The 20,854-nt window shown below is 39.5% G+C and overlaps 1 protein-coding gene across 1 annotated transcript in view; it reads right to left on the reverse strand.

The window, feature by feature from the left end:
* Window positions 1-539: 539 nt before the first annotated feature.
* Window positions 540-20,854, reverse strand: part of clmn (calmin) — a 39,119-nt gene continuing 18,804 nt past the window's right edge. Inside the window, 13 exon segments of the mRNA XM_026354774.1 lie at window positions 540-2,318; window positions 4,011-4,063; window positions 4,179-4,248; window positions 5,007-5,179; window positions 6,669-8,951; window positions 9,061-9,143; window positions 9,596-9,789; window positions 10,252-10,448; window positions 12,024-12,116; window positions 12,199-12,282; window positions 12,407-12,454; window positions 12,457-12,504; window positions 15,228-15,289. Coding sequence (XP_026210559.1) covers window positions 2,201-2,318; window positions 4,011-4,063; window positions 4,179-4,248; window positions 5,007-5,179; window positions 6,669-8,951; window positions 9,061-9,143; window positions 9,596-9,789; window positions 10,252-10,448; window positions 12,024-12,116; window positions 12,199-12,282; window positions 12,407-12,454; window positions 12,457-12,504; window positions 15,228-15,289 — 3,506 coding nt within the window. The 3' untranslated portion in view covers window positions 540-2,200.

A 20,854-nucleotide genomic window follows, 5' to 3' on the forward strand; every position in this document is an offset into this window, starting at 1 on the left:
TGGCCCTGTCAGCACACCCCTGCTCACTCCATAGACTTTATAATGTGGCGCCATCAAAAACATTACAGTTACCTTTCAAGGCCTGAAAGCTTTACAGCTCTAAAAGTTTAAAAATGTATAATAGAAAGAGAAACTGTGAAAACTGTGAAACGTTGATTGTTGCAGGAGTTGTCCTGTTAAATATTTGATGTCTCTCACTATTATGAGACTTTTCATTGTTGTAGAACTGGCTGAACAGGCTTGTATAAAAAGATAAGGGACACTGATTTCCTGTATGAAGTAGTAACTGGTACAACAGTGTAGTTGATGGCTAGCACACAGTCCACACTGTATGCAGGTAATAAATCGGGCACAGCTCTAGTTCCCACAAGGATAGAAGTACAAGGACACACTTAAGATGTGATTATGATACATTGTGCTATAGTGACAGCCCAGTTTGTACTGATCTGGAATATATATATATTTTTTGCAGTATTTTTCTTCAGAGCAAACACTTCAATCACTGGTTAGAGCTCATTGATGAATGACTGATGACTATGACGACTGAATGAATAGTATTTAGTATCACTTTGCCATAGTGCTTCATTACAGACATTGTTCAAAAATAACATATAGAAAGATAATTCATTGTAAAGCATTCTCTTTCCATTGACAGGCTTGGACAAGCTAAAGCATAGCTCTGTCACACAAAATATTTCTTTATCATAAAACATCTTAAAAATCCATTCATACGTCTTATGAGCCATAAACTGTTACAAAGACAATATCTGTCTAAACTAATATACAATATAGTTTGGGTTAGACTACACTTTTTATGCATTAAAAACAACATCTTGTGGTGAGTTGTGGTGAGTTTGTACAGCACCTCCAACACTATCTTTGGCAGTTTGTATGTCATATGCTTTAAACCTTAGCTTCATTAAGACTGATAAGTTCTTATAAATGTAGTACGGGCACTGAATCACAAAAGCCTGACTTGATTATACACTGGCTTCAGAAAGTATGGGCCTCTCTTCACTTTTTGCACACTCAATTTTAAAAGGATTCAACTGTCTTTTTCTACACTCAATAACAAGTAAGCATCAAGTGAACATGTACTAAGAAAATTGGACAAACTTATGAACAATCTAAACTTGTAATCTGTCTTAATGAAAGTATTCAGACACTCAAGTCAGTACTTTGCTGAGGCCCCGAACCGTTTGTTTGTTTCCATTTCTAGCAGATCTGCAATTTTAGCCACAGGCTCGAAATGCTTTCTGAAGCCACTGTATATCCTCGTTTTCATCTTTAGCTTCAGCTCAACAAACTCAAACAATAAGCCTCGAGCAGTTTTACTGTTCATATCTTCATTTAAGTTAAATGGCTATTAAGATAGACAAGTGTGCATCTGTACATCCACAGCATGTATCTCTATACAAATCAGCGTGTGCTGTACAGTCATGTAGCCTTACAAGGTGGGCTTGGTTTGCTTTGCACAGCAGTAAACCACAGACATCTACAGTGTGTTTAAAATAGAAGCAGATTGGCAATAGGGTTATAAGGACCACTGGTAGAATATACTGTATATCAGAATATAACTGCTGCTTATTGTGCTCTCATGATTACGAATGTGTCTTGTTCCCATGTGTCTCTTTAAAAAAAAGACATGATCTCAGTGAGACCCGAAAATAAATATATAAAATACATAGGAAGGAAGTTGGAATTTTTATAAAAAGCTTTAATGCTGCATGAATAAATGCAGTAATATGATGTAAGAATAATATTAGGAGAATAAAGGTTTAATTATAATCTGATTTTTTACAATAATCTTTTATGATTTGTTTTCTCAAAATTAAATTTGTTTTTAATTTTAACAAATTTTTAATTTTAATGTTTTGTTTTTTTACAGCACTATGACTTTATCTTGGAGGTTATTTTCCCCACCAGTGGTTCTTATATCCTGTTACATACATCACTTTAAGCCACACCAAAAGCTAAAAAGCAACCCCTCCCCCCAAAAAAGCCATAGTTTTGTAGTTTAAAATATACATTCTAAATCCCTTCACTTGATCGAGAGTACAGTTGTGTTCTTAATGGGAAGGACAGTGGCAGTCAAGCTATATGTGTCTGTTTATATGTTTATATGTTTGCTTAAAATGTATGTGTATTTGTAACCAGTCAAATCCTCCTGCCTGTGTATGTGTGTGTCTACGTGTGTGTTTTAGTGGTTGAAGTTCAGCAGCAGGCTGGGCAGTGTCCTCAGGTCCATCTGTGGCAGCACCCAGAAACAGTAGAGCAGCAGCCACAGCAGCAGCAGCAGATACAGCTCGCAGTTCTCACTATACACACACAAACACACACACACACACGCACACACACACACACACACGCACACACACACACACACACACAGAGGTCAGGACAAGGCACAAAGTATAAGTAAAGAAAACACAGAAACCAACATCACCCTCATTAGTAAGTGTGCCACATATTAAGCCCTCACTGTCCCACTAACATTTCACAATAATCATTTGTCAGTCCCAGCCCAGGCAATGTATAAATTTAGTAAAAATGTATGTTTGACATGCTCCATAGTTTGTTCTTGTTTGCAGCCTGGAAGTTGTTTTAATGTAAACAGGACACTAAAAGATTGTTACGGCCTATATTTCTGCCAATAAGGGTTTATGATGTGCTTCTTTGTGAGTACAGACTCTGTGATATTGGCAAACACAAAACATTCAGCTAGCAGTTTTCTCATGTTTAACTAGTGCTGACAGCTGTATTTACTGGTTGATATGATGTCACTGGTGGAAGGTCACCGCAGGTCAAACTATTGGTTACACTATGTTGTAGCCGGTGGAGTGGGGACTGTAGGATAGAACCACTGTGATGTTCAACGTGCTGGGCCACTGGCAGCTTGTTGGAGACCAAATGATTCAACTAGATTTAATAAATTGCAAGTCACAGCTTGGTATGCAAAACCTACAATAGCTTCAAAGCCTACAATAGCTTCTGAAATCTCAGGGAATTAGAATATGTTATGTATAATATGTTTTGGAGCAACAGGATAAATGTAATATCTGTACACAAGTAGGGAGAAATTGTCCATATTCTATCTATCAACTAATCTAAAGCTGAAAACAGCCGGAAAACAAGAGAATAGAGCACTTGAGTCATTTTTTCTAATTACAGCTACTCGCCCACAGCCCATGTATGCTAAGAGCTAGACTGGGTCAGATGATAGAGAAAAATCACTTGTAAGAGAGGAGGATGTGTTTTTAAGTTGTGAACAGTAGAGGTTCCAATCCAACTTTATTTATAAAGCACTTTAAAACAACCACAGCGAACCAAGTGCTGTACAAACCAATAAATAGACATAAAATACACAAGCAGCAACTAATAAATAGGTAACATTTGCAGAGAAGAGCTTTGCCTCCTGCAGGTTAGGTTAGGTCAGGTCAGAAAAGGGTTTGGACTTGATATGAGGATTAGTTCTGTGTTGTCTTTTTAGGGCAGAAGGCAGTACTTGAAAGTCTGCATTCCTATTGTTGATGCCTGACCTTGATTAACTCCACATCAACAACCAGGCGGTTTCACCTGAATGAAAAAATGCAGTCCTTCCTTCATTTCAGTGGGGTAGTGTATTCAATCAGAGAAGTGCACCACAGGACACGTATGTCAGAAATGCAATAGGAGGTTATCCGACATAATTATATGCAAGTGACTGGTCAACACAGCACCTTGTCACCTGACATCATGTTGTATTGCAGACAAAGCTGAACCAGATGCAGTACGCACACTCTGCCATTCAAATTAAAGGGAAGTGTTTATAGATCAGTGTTGAGGGCTAATGGTACGATGGGAACAAGGAGGTGGAAAAATCTTTATGAACAAAGACCTCACTACTTCATGTATTCTAGCTCAATTTGATGTGAAGGGCACAGTGTAGGAAACAGCAGAATGTTCAGCAGAGTGTAGACCATGTATTAGTAGCACTGGTATGTATCCAAAGCAAAAGGGAAAGATCTTACCACAAATCAGAGTCAGCTTTCCTGGTCCCTGTAGTCACAGCTCTGGGACTGTCCTGTGAGAGAGGAAACACCAGACACAGTGTACACCATCAGAGACATTATTTATTCAAGGCTAGTTATATCTCCATAAAGAGGAAATGGAGAAGGGAAATGGAGTGTCAAACTAACCATGGACTCTGCAAAGCGAGGCCCCTTTCTGTGACGGAGAACTGGAGGGATGTCACTTTCATCCTGTCTGCTGGAAGTTGAAAAGAAGAAATCCATTAGTCTGGGTCTTAACAGGAGAGAGCAGAGAGCAGGAAATGGAGGGGGAAATCCAGTATGTGTTCCTGAACATCTTCACACCTCTTTAATCACTGAAATAACGCAAGTATGAAACCAAAACATGACAGACTAAGAGGATGTGCTATATAAAGTGAAGATTTATCTTTTCCTTTTTTGTTAATTCTGTTTAGGGTTTGCATTGTTACTATGAGCTGTAAGAAATATGACAAAAACACCATTATAACCTCATCAACGACCTGAGAAAAGCAATGTAATACTGTATATTATGAAATAAAATATTGAACACATCATGAAATATTGTCTGAAATCTATGTGTCCACATGTTTACATCATTTCCTTTGTTTGCAGTTAGAATACCGCATGGAAAAAGTTAATAAAACCCATTATGTAATGAATGGAAATACATGTCGGCGATTGCTGAAAAAAGCTCTATTATTAATAATACTATTAAAATTGGTTATTGGTAGATTTAATGATCATAACTTTATTGCACAGTTGAACATGAACAGAATCAAGTTCTGCCACATTTTTGTCTGTAATCATCATCCCCCCATAAGGCCCGTCTGCTTTTCCATCACCAGCCTTCAGTACATTTAGGGATATTTCTGAGCGGGTCACACCACTCCCATTCATTGCCATAACACTGGTTTCCCCCTGGGTAAAGCGTGTTTCTCACTGTATCACGGAGCTTGCTAAGAATAGAAAGCCTACCTCACAGGCTCCATGTTTTCACTGGTAGAGCCTGGGCTCTGTTGCTCAGCCTTGCTGAGATCACAACCATCTGCTGGAACATCATGGCCCCAGAGTCCTCCCGTCTTCTCCTCAAACAACAAACACTGCTCCTGGGACTCAGATGTTTTCTCTGTCTCCTGGTTGGCAATTGCCTAGAGGAGAGAGGTTGAATAGCAGAGGATGAATCCCAACTTCTGATGGACCTTTTATTTAGCACAATCTTTAGACCAAAACTTAATTGCTTGCCTTCAAAGTTACTGAGCACATTCATGCTACTTAAAATACAAAGACAAGTCATATTGTCAATCATTGCTAAATCTTGATGTATGCATTCAGCTAAAAAAATATTATGTCATCCTCTTGCTGATGCTATAAAATGATGCTGATGATGCTGATGCTATAAAATAATAATTATCTAGTATTTTTAGTATAAAATTATGGTTCACATATCTAAATTAAAAAGAAGAAGTTATTTTATCACAATCTATTGCAGTGCTAACCACAGACACAGGAAGTATGCGGTTTAATATAGTCACAACCACAGTTTTTATAGTATTGACTGTTTGACTCTCTGACCAGTTAACCAATAAATAATTCATAATGACACAGAACAGTATGAACACTCACACTGACTAGGCCTGATGTCTCAAAGAGCATCGGTGGAACAGAATGATGTGACTGTGGATGGCGAACGTCAGCGGGTCATGTGTTTGTTGGGTGTAATGTTGTGATTAAGTGTGAAATGTCACGTTGCTTCATGTTCCTGTTTAGGTAGTTGAACCATCACAGGCTGTGTTTTCTGTGATGCCACGTATAAAATATCATGAGGGCTGAGGGCTAGATTATCATGACCAACAAGGTGAACTACAGCTTTGTTGCAATGATAAACATATCATTTATTAGGCTGGTCTAACTGCAGTGTGATTGATAAAGTTGAGCTAATAAGCTAGCTAATAGCTAAAGTTTAGTTTTAGGTTTGAAGAGACAGATCAAAATGTGATCTGGTCTTCATCTAAGCATTAAGAAATATATTGTGCCTAAATTCAGATCTTTTATGTCTTTATTGACCCATACAAACCTCACAATTGGTAAAGTATGTGAACCCTTTGAATAATGACCTCAAAAAAAGCTAATTGGAGTCAGGTGTTAGCATAACTTAAGAAAATTAATTTGGATGTGTGGACTAGAACTACTTTAACTGATAAAAAACACTAACTCTTTGAGTATATATAAATATATATATATATAAACATATGTATATATATAAAAATATAAATATATATATGTAGAAAGAAACCTCATCAGATCTTCTGTTTTTGTCCTTGACCCCAGATTCCTCTACAGAGGTTACACTTTACTCACTTTACTTACTTCACTTTAGCCTACATAATGTTAAAACAAACATGTTTATTCTGATATTTTTGTGTTTTTTATCACTGTGAACATATTTTCTATGCACACTATATTTTAATCAAGTGACTACAATATAAATAGGTTTATAATTATAATAGCACTGCCAAACCAAAGAAAAATGTAATGGTGCCTAAGGCATTTGCACAGTACTGATATATATATATATACATACACACATTGAAACTGTAATTGTTGGATTGTTGCACTGCTAAATAAACTCACATTTACCTTGTCATTCTCTTGCATCACATCCACCCCATCCCTCAAGTCTTCCATCAGCAGGTTGAGTGGTTTGTCATCCACTAGAGCCTCTGAAGCTGGTGCTGGCTCGAGTGCAGATACACTCAAAACAGATGGCCAACTTTGCATTTCAGTATCAAGTGGCTCTGTAAACATGGGCTCCTCTTTGTCAGGGTAAAACAGATCCATGGGTTCAATAGGGTGGCCAACTAGATCCTCGATAGGAGAACTTCGATCAAAGTCTGCATAAAACGAGTCCATGTTTCGGGACACACTAGCTGGTTCATAACACAAAATCCCTGTCTTACCACTTGACTCTGAGTTGAGTGGATTTAATGTGCTTTGATGTGTACTGGCTGTCTCAATTTGAGGACAGGTCTCATTAGGTTTCTTCTGCTCAGTTTTAATCTCTTTAGAAGTCTGAGCAGTGAGGCCCTTGTCAATGTTATCTGTCAGAGTGTTATCATGAGGAAACTCACGATTGCCTTCACTTATTTCCATGTGATCTGTTGTGTATGGATCTTTTGTGTCTACATTTGAACAATTCCTGGTATCACGTTCATCTGTATCTTCCAACTGTCCATTTTTTATGTCCCTGTTTTGTTCTGAAGCACCTGTTTTAACATTTCCTGATAGACAGGAAGGAACCTCAACAGGACTTTTGTCATCATTGTCACTTGAGTCACATTTCAATTCATCTGGTTTTTGAGGGCTGTTGACATCTGTGTCAGTACCATTATTTCCAGTTATCTCTGTCTGCTGCACCTCTTCATCCCCAGCATGAGCTTGTCCTCCTAGGTCACATGTTCCCTCTTCGTTTTGCTCTTCTGGTTCACTGGAAATGGAGATTAGAGGAATATTCTTTCCTATGCTTTGTTCCAAACTTGCTTGACATGCTTCCTCGTGGTTGGTTGGAGGTGTGTTTGCTAAAGCATCACTATTCTCTGTTTTAATGCTTTGTTGTTCGTCTCTGCAGTCAATTAAAACACCTTCAGATTTTTCTGGTGTTTCCACAACCCCTTCATCCCTTTTCTTTAAAAATTGCAACTTAACAGTTGGGTCCTCTCTTTTGTCCTCTAAAGGAGAATCTCCTTTCTGATATTCATTTTTAAACTCGGTGTCCTTTGAGTTATTTCTCTCATTTAGACCCACTTGACCATTACTTTTTCCTTCATGGCCTTGTCCATCTCCAGTAATGTCCGCCATGTCCTTTAAACTTTCAAGTTCCTGGTCAGTGCTCTTCTCAAGACTTGTTTGCTTGATGAGTTCTTCAGAATGGTCGAGGCTCGGTAGTTCATTTTTGGGGCTGTGTTGGGGCTGGTTAGTGCTGTCAGTGTCAAGGTGTTCTTCAACACCGGAGTTTGCCAGTACTTCTACATACAGAGTTTCAGATAGTCTAGAAGGTTCTTGCTGTCTGGCTACTTCATCTTTTTCAAGTATACTCATATTCATCGGATTTGCATCTACTTCTTTTGTAACCTCAGTTTTACTCTGATCAGGTACCTGTTCTACGGTATTGTCCTGGTTGTAGTTCTCACGGTTTTCCCCTTCCTCTTTCACCACTTCCACATTTTTCTCAGGCTGCTCTTGGATTTGTTCCTGAGTGCTCTCCAAAGAGCTCAGTGAACAAATAGCTTCATCTATAGACGATTCGGAAATGAAATGCTGATCAGTGGATTTATCCTCCATAGATGGGACAAATCCTTCATCAAGAGTAGTAACCTCCACAGGGGTGGCACGGTACACATCCCAGGCTGTTCCACTGTCACACAAAGAGCTGTCACTTCTGCTCTCACAAAACTTCTCTGGAATCACTCCAAACTCACTTTCCACCCAAGAGTCTGGTGAGTTGATTGCAGAGTCTTCGGTTACTGAATCAGGCACTGAAGAGCCAGTAGGTGAGTGGATATGAGACAGTTGTGGAGTGGAGTTAGAAGTTGAGTTTGTTAAGACCTCACTGACAGGTTCCTTGGGGTCTTCAACCACCCTATTGTAGATGTCTTCCACGTGGGGGGAATCTGCTAAGAAGTCTTCACTGGACCATGAACGAGCTGCTGCAGGCCTAAATGGAGGTGACATTGCGCCCCTGTCCTCTGACACTGAGGAAATTAAGATTTTGGGTGGAGGGTGGGTATAATCCCTCTGGAAAATATACGACCTCTCCTTTACTCTACTTTGGTGAGCACCATTCTTCATGTGATAGTCACTATCACGGAAGTTGAGTCGGCCCATAGAGACACTTCGTTCAATGATTTGGGATGGCTCCTCTGGCTGAGATAGAAACAGATGTTGGCAGAAACAATGTGTTTGTTAGGTGGACAATGTCAACAATTTGATGAAGGAAGCAAATTATCCATGCACTGTCAAGAGGTAATCTTACCTCCTCTAGGCCAGGGAAGTGCTCCAAGAACTGTGACACATAAGTTATGATACACTGTTGATCTGGTGCATTGATAGTCACATCTAGACAGATAACAAGGAACACAGTGGCATTTTACATAAAGAATACCATGTTAATTGAACTGTCATTAGTCCCTATCAGACTTCTTTTTTTTTACACAAATGTTCTGGTATTTTTACATGTAGGCCTCATGTCTGACTTAGACCATCACCAATCTTACTAGGATGATCCTAGCTTTTTTCGTGAACACCTTTATCATTGCACAAGTCTGAATTTAATCTTGCTACAGTAACAGAAGGGCATGTTGCACCTTAAACAAAGACTGCACAGGAATATGTAGGGTGATAATACGTATGTATAATTTCCATGCACATCCTGCAGCAACAACATTTTGGTTGTGTAAGTGGGCTAGAATGACCTGGTTAAGCTAATTATCTTACTATGAGAATAGCAACAGATATATAGAAAATAACCAGATTTGGCTGAATTATAAAAATAGCTATTGTCTTGTTACCCTCAGGGTCCAGGAGGCGTGGGATGCCCAGGCTGTAGTGGGCTATCCTGAAGGCATCCTCCATATTCTCTCTTGGGCTTCTTAGCAGGGCCTTCCTCATGTCTACTAGGCTCGAGTCAATGGACTTGATGACAGCCAGGAAAGCCAGACCACTTGTCCAGCTCTTTCCGAAGTCCTGAATTGCCACACCATACCTATGACAAGAAGACACAATCGCAAATATAACATGGTCACTTTGTTTGCAGTGACTTCATCATAAACTAGTAATCTATGTTCAACAGTTCACTGTGTGCTGTGCAGAAAAGTATTTGGGCTAACATAAGATCCCAATGCCACCTCAGAAGACAGATAACACCATTACTGCTGCTGTGCCACATGCATAAATTGCACACAGTCTGTGTCAAATGAATCTCCGGCTGTTTTATGGCCAAAAGGCACATTTTTTATTGGTTTGGTTTAGTGTGAGAAAGTGTCTGAAAGCAGAAGATGTTGTTTCCACTGTTGTGTGAGACTGTGAGATGTGTGAGAGATGGAGCTGAGATGCAGCGAGTCACTTGGATGTCATGACAATTGAATCCTTAAGTATTATATTAGTGCCTATATCAGCTGTATCAAACTTCCAAGACTGATAATCGTATTTGACAGATCACACTCACTTGCGTGTTCGCTTCTGTACCCACTGCAGCAGCTTCTTGATGGCTTTGCTGTGTTCTCGCATGGCTGTGGATGCCGACTGCCTCTCATCCGATGGGGTGCTGCAGTAGGACGTGTCAGAGTCAGAGCTGGTGGGGATGGATGACAGGCTAGAGGAGGAGGGAAACTGGCTCCTGATGTTTCCAGTGAGCTCCTTAATCTAGAGGGAGACAGAGAGTTGGCACATTTCCCCCTTTAGTCACTGTATTGCTGGTCAATTCAGAGGTTAAGTATCAAATTCACCCATATGGCTCCAGCAAACTATTTATGCTGATACTACAATATTTAATTTGCTGAATACAGATGATAATAAATTAGCTATCAGCAAACCCAAGGCAGCTTAGTAGTTTATTTTCATCTTCTACATCTGCTCCACAACAAACAGTCTGGGGATAGGCTCAGAAATATAAAACAAAGTTTAAGACCGACTTTGGACATGAACATTATGTTGATCTATCCAAGGTAGGATTTGTTCAGGTTCAAAATAATTTGAACAAACCAGTAAAACACCTTCTAAATAACAACATTACATAATGGTTACCATGCAACTATGATACATGATGTAAATATTACAACAGATGACAGACAGAGCTACGTCACAATCAAAGCCCTAAAAACAGCCAGAGGATTTGTCCAGTGCTGAAGCCGTTGTTAGACCAGAGATCAGTTACCTCATTGCTTTTTTACTGAAACTAATGTCTGCAGTGGCTTTGGAGGAGCTTTCTACCATCTGGGAAAATAACCCTCTGTGGTGTCAGACTTGTGTACTTGTGAATATATACTTGGAAGCCAACAGAGCAAACTGGGGATGTTTGCTCCATTTTGTCTCCATAATGGAGTTCTGTTTATGGACTCGAATTTCATTTTTGTAAAACGTGTGTCAGTTGTCAGTCTGCTCAGTTGAACAGTTAAATACAACCAAAAACATGAAGAAGCATAATATGACTCTATAACTTTCTATTTGTATTCTTATAATTATTTGAATAAAGACAATATAACATAAAAAACATTTAGAAGCATGAACTACAGGCACAAAATATATGTAAAAACCAATTCAGGTAGACTTATTAGCCTATAGTGGTTAATCTGGTGTCACCAGCAACACATCACAGCTATGCAACAGAGATATGAAAGAAAGGTAGCTCTGAAATCAAAACCTTAGCAGATGATACTTTTGCACAGCTTTAACATTTTGTATCCCTCTGTTGCCTCTTTCACATTTCTAAAAGTCATACAAAATACTGACATTTTAAAAGTCTTAAGGCCTGAACACACCAAAGTGTAAAATGACATAAGCTTGACTCACTTGAGGTGGTGATCTCCACTACTAATCAACTGTTTCCATGAAGTTACTTTCATGGTCAAAGTATATTTGTCATTAGGAACTCCACTTTTATTCAGACATGGTCTGCCTGAGAGAGTAAATGGCAGCTCTGAAGTGAAAAGGATGGAAGTGGCACAGCTTCCAATAGCTACTGTAGTACATTCTGGCAGGCAGGGGATGACTCCAGAATAAGAGACTGGTGTGAACTGTGCAAGTGTGATAATGGTTTCTTTATGGTGTGTGTCTCGGGGATTGAACTGTGTGGATGACATAAAGTCAGTGCATTTTGACAGGCTTTTGGAATGTAAAGTGTGTAAGAGGTCAAGAAGACACTTTATTCTTACACTTGACCTCATTTTTAGTCACAAGAGAAAGGATAGGGGACAATGGAGGCAAAGAAGACAGCATTACCTGGAAGAAGAGGATGATGTTCCAGATTAGACCAAGGACGATGGAAGGGTTACCATCAGCAACATCAGCTGCATCAATGCTGACCAGCTTTACCTAAAAACACAATCATTCCACAATCATGAACAGCTCCGTCATTCATTAAGCAGTGAAACAGCTGATTGGCTATGGTACTCACATTTCTCTCTTCGAGGAAAGACAAGACCTTGGCGATGTTATTGAGTCTGAAAATACGATGGGAGGACTTCTTGAACCCATGAAGCTGGAAGACGATTAAGAATAACTTTCTAATCACGTTATCCAGGCTTTGCAAGCTACTAGCTTGATTAATATAACTCTGGTACATGCAAAAATATCTGGCTAAAGAAAACAGTGTTGTATCTGACCAGCTTGCAGCCGGAGAGCTCCTCCAGTAAGGCCATGAGGATGTGATACATCCCTGGATATCCCGGAAAAGGTCATGGACCTCAATTGGTGGGTTACACTGAAATAAAGTGGGAAGGGGAAAAATTGGAAGGTGGAATTCTCAAAGAGACAACTGAAGATATGTCTGTGGGACAGTGAGGAAAAAATGAAAGGTTGTCATTGTCAATTTGCATGTTACAGACAATTCCTCATTCAAAGCAGTGACACAACAGCCTCGGGACAGCGTGGATTCTTGCTGACACACTGGTGTCTGTATGGGTTGAACCCCACCTCTGTCCAAGCAGGATTACCACTGAGCCACCAGCCTAAACAGAGGTAAGCATAAAGCCCTTTTATACCAGATGCAATAGTGATAATGCAATTTAGGAGCATTAGAGTCAGCATGAAGTCCAAACTCTGAATTGTGTTCATAAATTGCTTGTTGAATAGTTCAATTACTGAATGGTCTGTGTGGGTGACAGAACTTTTGTCTTGCTCAAAGTTCATAAATTAATCCATGTTTTTATGTTAGTTACTGTAAGTAAACAGCTAATAAAGTGCAAAAGAGTAGTTCTGCATCTGTTGTTTAGGATAAATATAATAATAAATAAAATAGGAAAACACTGACAGGTCGAGTAAGAACAACTTCTACTAACTGAAAAAACGTTAGCGATGAACAAACTGCTGATGGGAGGACCTGAGGTATTCATCCAGGCATTCAGGTGGCATGAAGTGAGGAAACGCAAAGTTTATGTAATAACGCCAGTTAATCCTATCAGCTGAGAATCTAAGCAATGTTAGAAATCAAAGCCTTTCCAATGCCTTGTAAAACACACCTTTGACTACTTGGTGGCAATGGACTGCTCTGGCCTATTTTGAATACCTGCTACAAAGCAGTCATATTTTAAATAGTTATTTTTCTTTTATCACACATGATGCACATTACTTCCAAATTTGGTTCACATGTAAAATTGCGTGCTCGTGCGTTTTTAATAAGGCTGCAGAAAACAGCACTCACACTAACTGCCATCCACCTTCAGTAACTATAAGAGCATACGGTATATGGAGGTGTTCATGCTGTTGAATTTGGAATACAATGATGACACAAGTGGAACCTATGCAGATAAAACTCTGTCAGTAACAAGATTTAGCCCCATTATCACAACAAGTCATTTACTGGTATTTTGTGAACTTGTCTCCTGTGTTGGCAGGAGTGTGGTGGTGGTGGGGGGGGGGGGGGGGGGGGGTAAAGTGACTGGAACTTTCCATAATGAGAACAGACAAATGTATGATTGTCATTTAGTGGGTCAGAGATTTGATGTGGGGCCAAACAGTGAGTAAGACAAGAGAGGCTCATTGTGTGAGAGAAAACAAAAGAGTTGATCAGACGTTCAGATTCTCAGCTCACCCTGACTCACCCATTATTCAAGACTGAAAACAGAAACGAAAGAAAAACTGAGGAGTTAAACTACAGAGAAAAACAAACAGGCAACACTTTCATTTTATTTGATGGCATCAACTATTCTTCTGCTTCACAGGACTTTAAATGCATCCTGCAGGACTTTAGATATTTAGTCACTTTTTTAACACTCAATTCATAAATTTATAAATGAAGCAGTAAATGAATAAATAATATCAAAACATTTCAAGTCTTTTGCAGATTTTTTATTTTCTACTAATTATGTAAATGTGTCCAGGAAACAGAAACTAAAACTTTTAATGACTTTTAGTAATATCTATGGACTTGGTTTACAGCACTATGGGCCCATCCTAAACTGAATTTGGATCACACACAGAATGTATAAGTCACAAAGAATCTATAGATATGTGTATCATATATGCACCACTGTGCCAACTAGTGCAGACACTTTACAACATAAAGGTTGTGGCTTAGACCTGCTATACGGAGCCTGCCTGTGTGTAGTTCGCATGTGCTCCCTGTGCCTGCTTGGGTTACCTCCATGTACTCCAGTTTCCTTCCACAATACAGGTATGCACAGGTTAATAGGTGACTCCAAAATTGCCTGTAGGTTTGAGAGTGAATTGTTGTCCGTCTCTATGTGTCATACCTGTAATAAGCTAGTGATGTGTCTGGGGTGGCCCCCACCTTCTACCCTATGTCGGCTGAGCTTGGCTGCAAACTTTTCTAGGAAAAGTGATCTAGCTAATGGATAGATGGTTGATGAAAGTCTGAATTTTGGAACATTTTGATGATTTTTTCCCCACCTGTGGTGTGGTAGAAATGACTTCATAGAGACTAGGCTCCATCTCCACATTATTTATGTATATTTAGATTAATTTGTATTAATTTGTAATAAATACACGTCATTTTAAATTCTAAAAATGTTTCACTGTTATTTGTTTCTAACCACTATACAGTATCTTTACACAATGGATTCTCATTGGTTACCACAGAGAACTTCTCATCTTTTTGCCCAAAGCAAAAGCAGCAGAGGAGAGGGCTTCTCATTCACCCAGCCACTATTTGCACACAGCAACTACCGGAGCTGGGTGGTGTGGCGAGTAAAATATCTACTTCAGGAAGCTTAAGGTGTAACTGCACCACAGTTTTCTCAGATTAACACTTTACAGCAAACTGAATTTTAATGTTGCACACAGTGCTATCCATAAAGCCACATGTATAATTGAAAGAGATTCATGATTGAGTCTAGGGTAAATGTAGAGCTACCCTGGCTGGATCTTTTGGGGTAGTGTGATGCCTGTGAGTGTGGAAACTATGATTACAGTTTCTCACCTTTATATATTTTCTGCAGCAATCATTTCATGAAGCAATCAACAAACCTTTTCTAAATGTAGGTTCATCCATCGGGTAAAAGTCCTCTTCTGAACAACTTCTCTTTCAACTGCAACACAGATGGAGAAGAAATAAAGAGTGAAAACACAAGGTAAATGAAGCCATGGTCACAGAACTAATGAGGGAGTCTGAAGAAGCAAGTGAGCATGAATCACCTGTTGCCAAAGGCATATCACCATAGCAAAGCAACAGCACAGGAACAATCAGCACCCACCTACACACACGAACGCGCGCACACAAACACACACACACACTCCTTATCTTTAACCATTCTAACAGTCTCAGATATTAACAATGAGTTTTGTACAATATTCAACATATACAGACATCTTAACATCATATTTTGTCATTATTAACAGAAGGCAGAAGGTGATTGAACTACAATGAGCTTTCTACAAAACCATTTGTGGTTAACATTTAATCTTGTCTACACCCACATGTGTTTCCATATACTCTGGTTCAGGCTGGGTGGAGCTGCAGTATGCTGACAAATCTAATGGTGCGGCATTAACATAGCTGAAGGCTAAGCCAGTACCTAGATGGTCAAGCTTGGTCATCAAACCAAGATACACACACACATATATATACACACACACCCATACACAGTGGTGTCAATCAGATTTTGTCTCTGACTGGTCTGGGTTGGTTTCACTTCTGAGATTACAGCGTCAGACAAATCTTATGTAAACTGTATGCAAAGAAACCCTATAAAAATGCTGTCTGTCCTGTATAAAGCCCTTCACCAGGTTCATACTACTTAAATTTAAAGTGAATATTTGCTGAAATCATTAATAAATTTAAGTCACACAAAATTATAAAGTGTCAAGATGTCTGATGATGATTTCAACAAAAAAAATGAAACTTTTCTTTTTAAACTTTATAAATGTTTATTTCCCCAAACTCCAATAAAGTGTATAAATCAAAAGTTTCTATGGCAACGTGTCAAAAGAATCAATCTGAACCTGTTGTTTCACCAGTGACTGCGACTTGAAAACAATGCTTAGTCAAAACAACATATTGAGTAGCTTATTAAATACAGCAGTGTCCTAAAGACTGTAACATATAGAGTCCTGCTATAATCCTATTATTTAGCAGGACAACAGAGGAGGCACAAATACATTTTTAAAATGAGTAAGTCAGCACTTCACACACTGAAATCATCTTCCAGAAGGTAAACACTCCGAGTGAAAATGGGAGGATGGTAGAAGATAAAGAGCATGGGCGGGGTTTTGGAGGGGTAGCTATGGTAGCAAAGTCAGCTGTTATTTATGTTCATGTCTAGTATGGCTCACTGTAGGCACAGAGGCTAACCCTGCACTGAACACACCATGAGTAATAAAAGCTTTGGTTGCAGTAATGATATTGATTAGTTCCTTCACCTGTGCAATAAATACAATTTGATTGAGCTAAATATTTATCAGCCACTAGACAGGAGTACAGAGTGGTCAGTAGTTTAGTGGGCAAAATTTTATGTTGGACATGTCAGAACACACAGTTCATTACAACACAGACAACACCAGACCAGTCAAATAAACCATACTGACCCCTATCCACTGCATCAATGTTGTGCACTGAATGCTGTGGCTAAATAGTGCATACATATCAGAGTTCGGGGGCTACCAGTTTAAGTGCAGTGGTGTGTGAAGGGCAGAGTCAAACATTTGTCTATGTTCTCCATCAACTGAACAGCAGCCTGTCCAGTCTACTGTCCCCCACTGTTCTCAGAGAATGCTGGAGTTGGGTTGATATTCAAGAGGCGTAGCCGAGGCTTTAATGCATGAATCTATGTCAGAGCAGACACTGGGAGGTGGCAGAGGGGGAAGAAATAGAAAGAGGATGACAAAAAGAAGAGATGACGGGGGGTGGGGGGTGGGGGAAGTAGATGTGTAAGATGGAAGATAAATGGAAAACACACAAAAGAACAGGAGGAAACAATCTCCAAAACCAACCAAAATAAAATCCAGCCAATTGTTGGAATTAGCTATCCACTGATGTAAGTTCAATACAGACAAAATATTGGTGGAATGGGTGAAAAAAATAAAGACCTCAAGAAAAAAGTGAAGACTGTCTCTGAAAAACAAATAGGTTAACACTTTATCTGTGAGATTACTTACAGAAAATGTCCATCAGAGTGTATGGATGAGTTGACCTTTGCACTGTATAATGTCCTGCTGTATCATGATCACAGTTTTAAAAAAGTGTTTACTGTTTATGAACAACTATTGGTGACATATTGTTATATAATCTAATTGATTTCTGACAGGACAGGTAGGTTAGGGGTAGGGTAAGGTAGAGTAGGGCAAGGCAAGGTAACTGTTAAACTGTTAAAGTGTGTGGCTAGATTAAGTGAATGCGTCTATGTGTGTGGCTGGTGGATACCAATTATATACCTTCTCAAAAATAGATGACAATCTATGGTCTATAATAAGGAAGATGGCATCTTTGCAAAAACAAAATGCTTATAGGTACTGCAAAGATTCTGTGATCATCACGGCTTGAGTTTGACAAACTGTGAACAGCCTGGTAGCCTGTAAATATGAGTGTTAGCATTTCAATTTGATTCTGAGTCATAGAGCAACATGAAGGCAAGAGGCCTAATGATATCCTTGTATGTACTGCCTTGTTAGTTTGGTGCTTTGTACAAATGTGTGTGTAAGCTTGAAAGAATGTCACTGGATAACACCTGTGATGTACTTTATTATGCCTGCTGCAGTCAAAGTCAAACATGCAGCAGATAGCCAGGTTGACATAAGGGTTTGGGGGTTTAAACAACGCAGCAGAACCATAGACCTCTGTTTGCATACATTCTTTCTTCTTGTAAAACCTGGAGCCTACATTACCCAGGGTGCAACTTGACATTCAATGGTTCAGGTGTGCTATTAGTTCATCTGTTAGTGGATGAATAGTTTCAGCTCTACTCCCAAGTTTCCTCAGCAACTGGCAGAGACGTCAAAATAATATAAATCAGATGTCACACCTATATCACAGGTTACCAGCAACAGTTGTAACAGAATCCAAATGAAGACTTGAAATTGTTGTTCAGTAGTATAGAGTAGGTAAAAAGCAAACAAAAACACACATTCAGTGCATCATGTAGTGCATCATGCAGAATACTGCATATGTACAGTGAAGAGTGCATGCAGTGTGCTAGTGTGGGTTAGTCACACCGCCACAAATTAAGATGGTGGAGCTGCCCAAAAATGCAAGGCTGAAGTTAAAAATGAAAGAAATAGCACCAGAAGACAAAATACAGACAGCAGTATCCTTGCAGTCAGTTAATTGCACAGTGTGGATCATCTGCATGGAGCTGGTTTGGCTCTGAAAAGACAAGATGATAATTTGTTTCCAAATGTGATTCAAGCACCACACCAGCCAGTGTACCTGCACAAAACCACACTAACCAACCAACCAAGTGCCTTAAAAGGAAAACAACAAACACTGTCAGTGACTAAATCAGAGAAGACATTGTGCCAATTTGAGAAGTTGAGAAAAATTGATATTTTGCCAAGATTCAAACTTAACAAACATTTCTCAACATTGCACACTCTACTCCTGTCACAATAAAACATATTGTATTACATTTGTTCAAATTTCTATTTCATTTAAAAACATAAATCTTGAGGTGACTGATTGTCCTACACAGAGCATGATTTACTTTCCCTCATTAGAACAAAGGTGTGTTGTTGTGCCATGTGATATGTGCAAGATGTTGACAGTCCATCAGTCGAGACTGTTACAGTATATAAATTAGATTATTGAACATACTGGTAACACATGTTTGTGTGAAACAGGTCTTGGCACCTGAGTGCTCTACAGCCTACTCTGGATTTCAGCAAGAGACTCCGGAGGTTTAAATAGCAGCCACTAATGCTATTGTGTGTGTATGCATAGAAACTCAGACCTTTCAGGGAGCCTTTTTTTATTTCCTCCCCACCCTCTTCTGGCTACCAATAATACGTTTTATTAATTCAAAATCTACTCTTCATAGGGGGCTCTAGTGATTGTCATTGACAGTTTTTTGGCAAACGCCAAACATTGTGTGTAGCAGTGTGGCTTGGCAGGAAAGAACTAGAGTGAAGGGTTCTACCTTCTGCCTTGGAAAGTTTTCTACCAATCGCGGGATTGGTTTGATTCCTGGCCTCTCCTGTCACATGTCGAAGTGTTCTTGAGCAAGATACTGAACCCCAAGTTGCCCCCCGGTGAGTCAGGTTAGCTGCAAAGCAGCTCTGCCATCGGTGTGTTCCTGTGTGTGCGAGTGGGTGAATGAGAAGCAGTGTAAAAGTACCAGTTCAGTAGGAAATTGCTATATAAGTGCAGACCATTTACATAACTGAACTGCTGCTGCTTTGGCCCTGTATCTAGCAGGGGGGTGGCTATGCTGATACGTGTACCTTTCTTTCTGCTGCAGCCTCAGAAAATAGAAAATCTTTTACTTTAGGGTGGACTTCACCAGTTGGGAGTGCTCGGGGCTTCGTTACCACACATGGAATATTACCAATTGCTCTCTTTCATTTTTGTGTGAATTCACTTCGTCTAAATGTTCTCTAGCTTTCATACACCCTGCTTGGTCTCATTTGCTTGCCATGCAAACAGAGGAGGCACAGCTGATGTACCAATACCAGAGGAGTACAGCAGCCTTTTGACTGGAGCATGACTGATGTGTTTAATGTGACCATCCCTTTGCTGCATACATGTATCTGGTCATTAGAGAGGAGGAGGAAGAGCACAGAGGGAACAAGCAAATATGATCAGCATTTACTGTAGCTCTATGCAAACTAAAAATGATCACATGTTCCTAAAATAACTAGACTAGCAACGAGTGTTTCTTTGCTTTGTGAATCCCAACCAAAGTACACAGGTTTATTGTCTTTTATTGCCCCACAGGGAGGATTAATGGTGATGAGACCCACACATACTACAGCATGCATTTTTTTCCACTACATATTTTAAACCATATTTACACAGATGAAAAGAACCCGTTACACCTTATAACATGGTGGCCTGGTGGCTCAATGAGTAGATCATTGGCCTGAGATACAGAAGGTTCGGGGTTTAAACACCGTCACAGACACCAGGTGTGTCCTTGAGCAAGACACTCCACGCTAGCTCCCCGGGCGCTGTGTGTACCTGCCCACTGCTCCCCCGGGGGGATGGGTTAAATGCAGAGGACCAATTTTTTTTTATCTGTAACATGTAAAATGTGACAAATGACAAATAAAGCCATTTCTTTCTCTCCCATGGTGAATGGCCCAAGCTCCATCTCCACCAGGCGTAGGATGATAAACTTTCAGAAAAAAAAAAAAGGAAAGTCAGACAAACAAGCTTAATGGCAACTATGGCAACCACTACACATACAAGTAAACATTACAGCTGTCAGTGAGCCAGGTAGTCTGGCAGAGTTAGCACCTATTGTTCAAGACTTCCCAACCTTTTAGATGCAGGAGTTAAGTTAAGCAGCAACAGTTTTGCCACCGCATTTATTTGTAGTACACACTTATTTGGTATATTTAATGATTTTAATAAAAAAAAAAAATTGATAAAAAAAAAAAAAACATAGGAGATTTAAGTTCGTCCTGTGGTAAAACACAGGTTAAAACTGGTTTTGGTTTGGAGC

The sequence above is a fragment of the Anabas testudineus genome, chromosome 12 (assembly GCF_900324465.2).
Source record: "Anabas testudineus chromosome 12, fAnaTes1.2, whole genome shotgun sequence".
Taxonomy (NCBI): domain Eukaryota; kingdom Metazoa; phylum Chordata; class Actinopteri; order Anabantiformes; family Anabantidae; genus Anabas; species Anabas testudineus.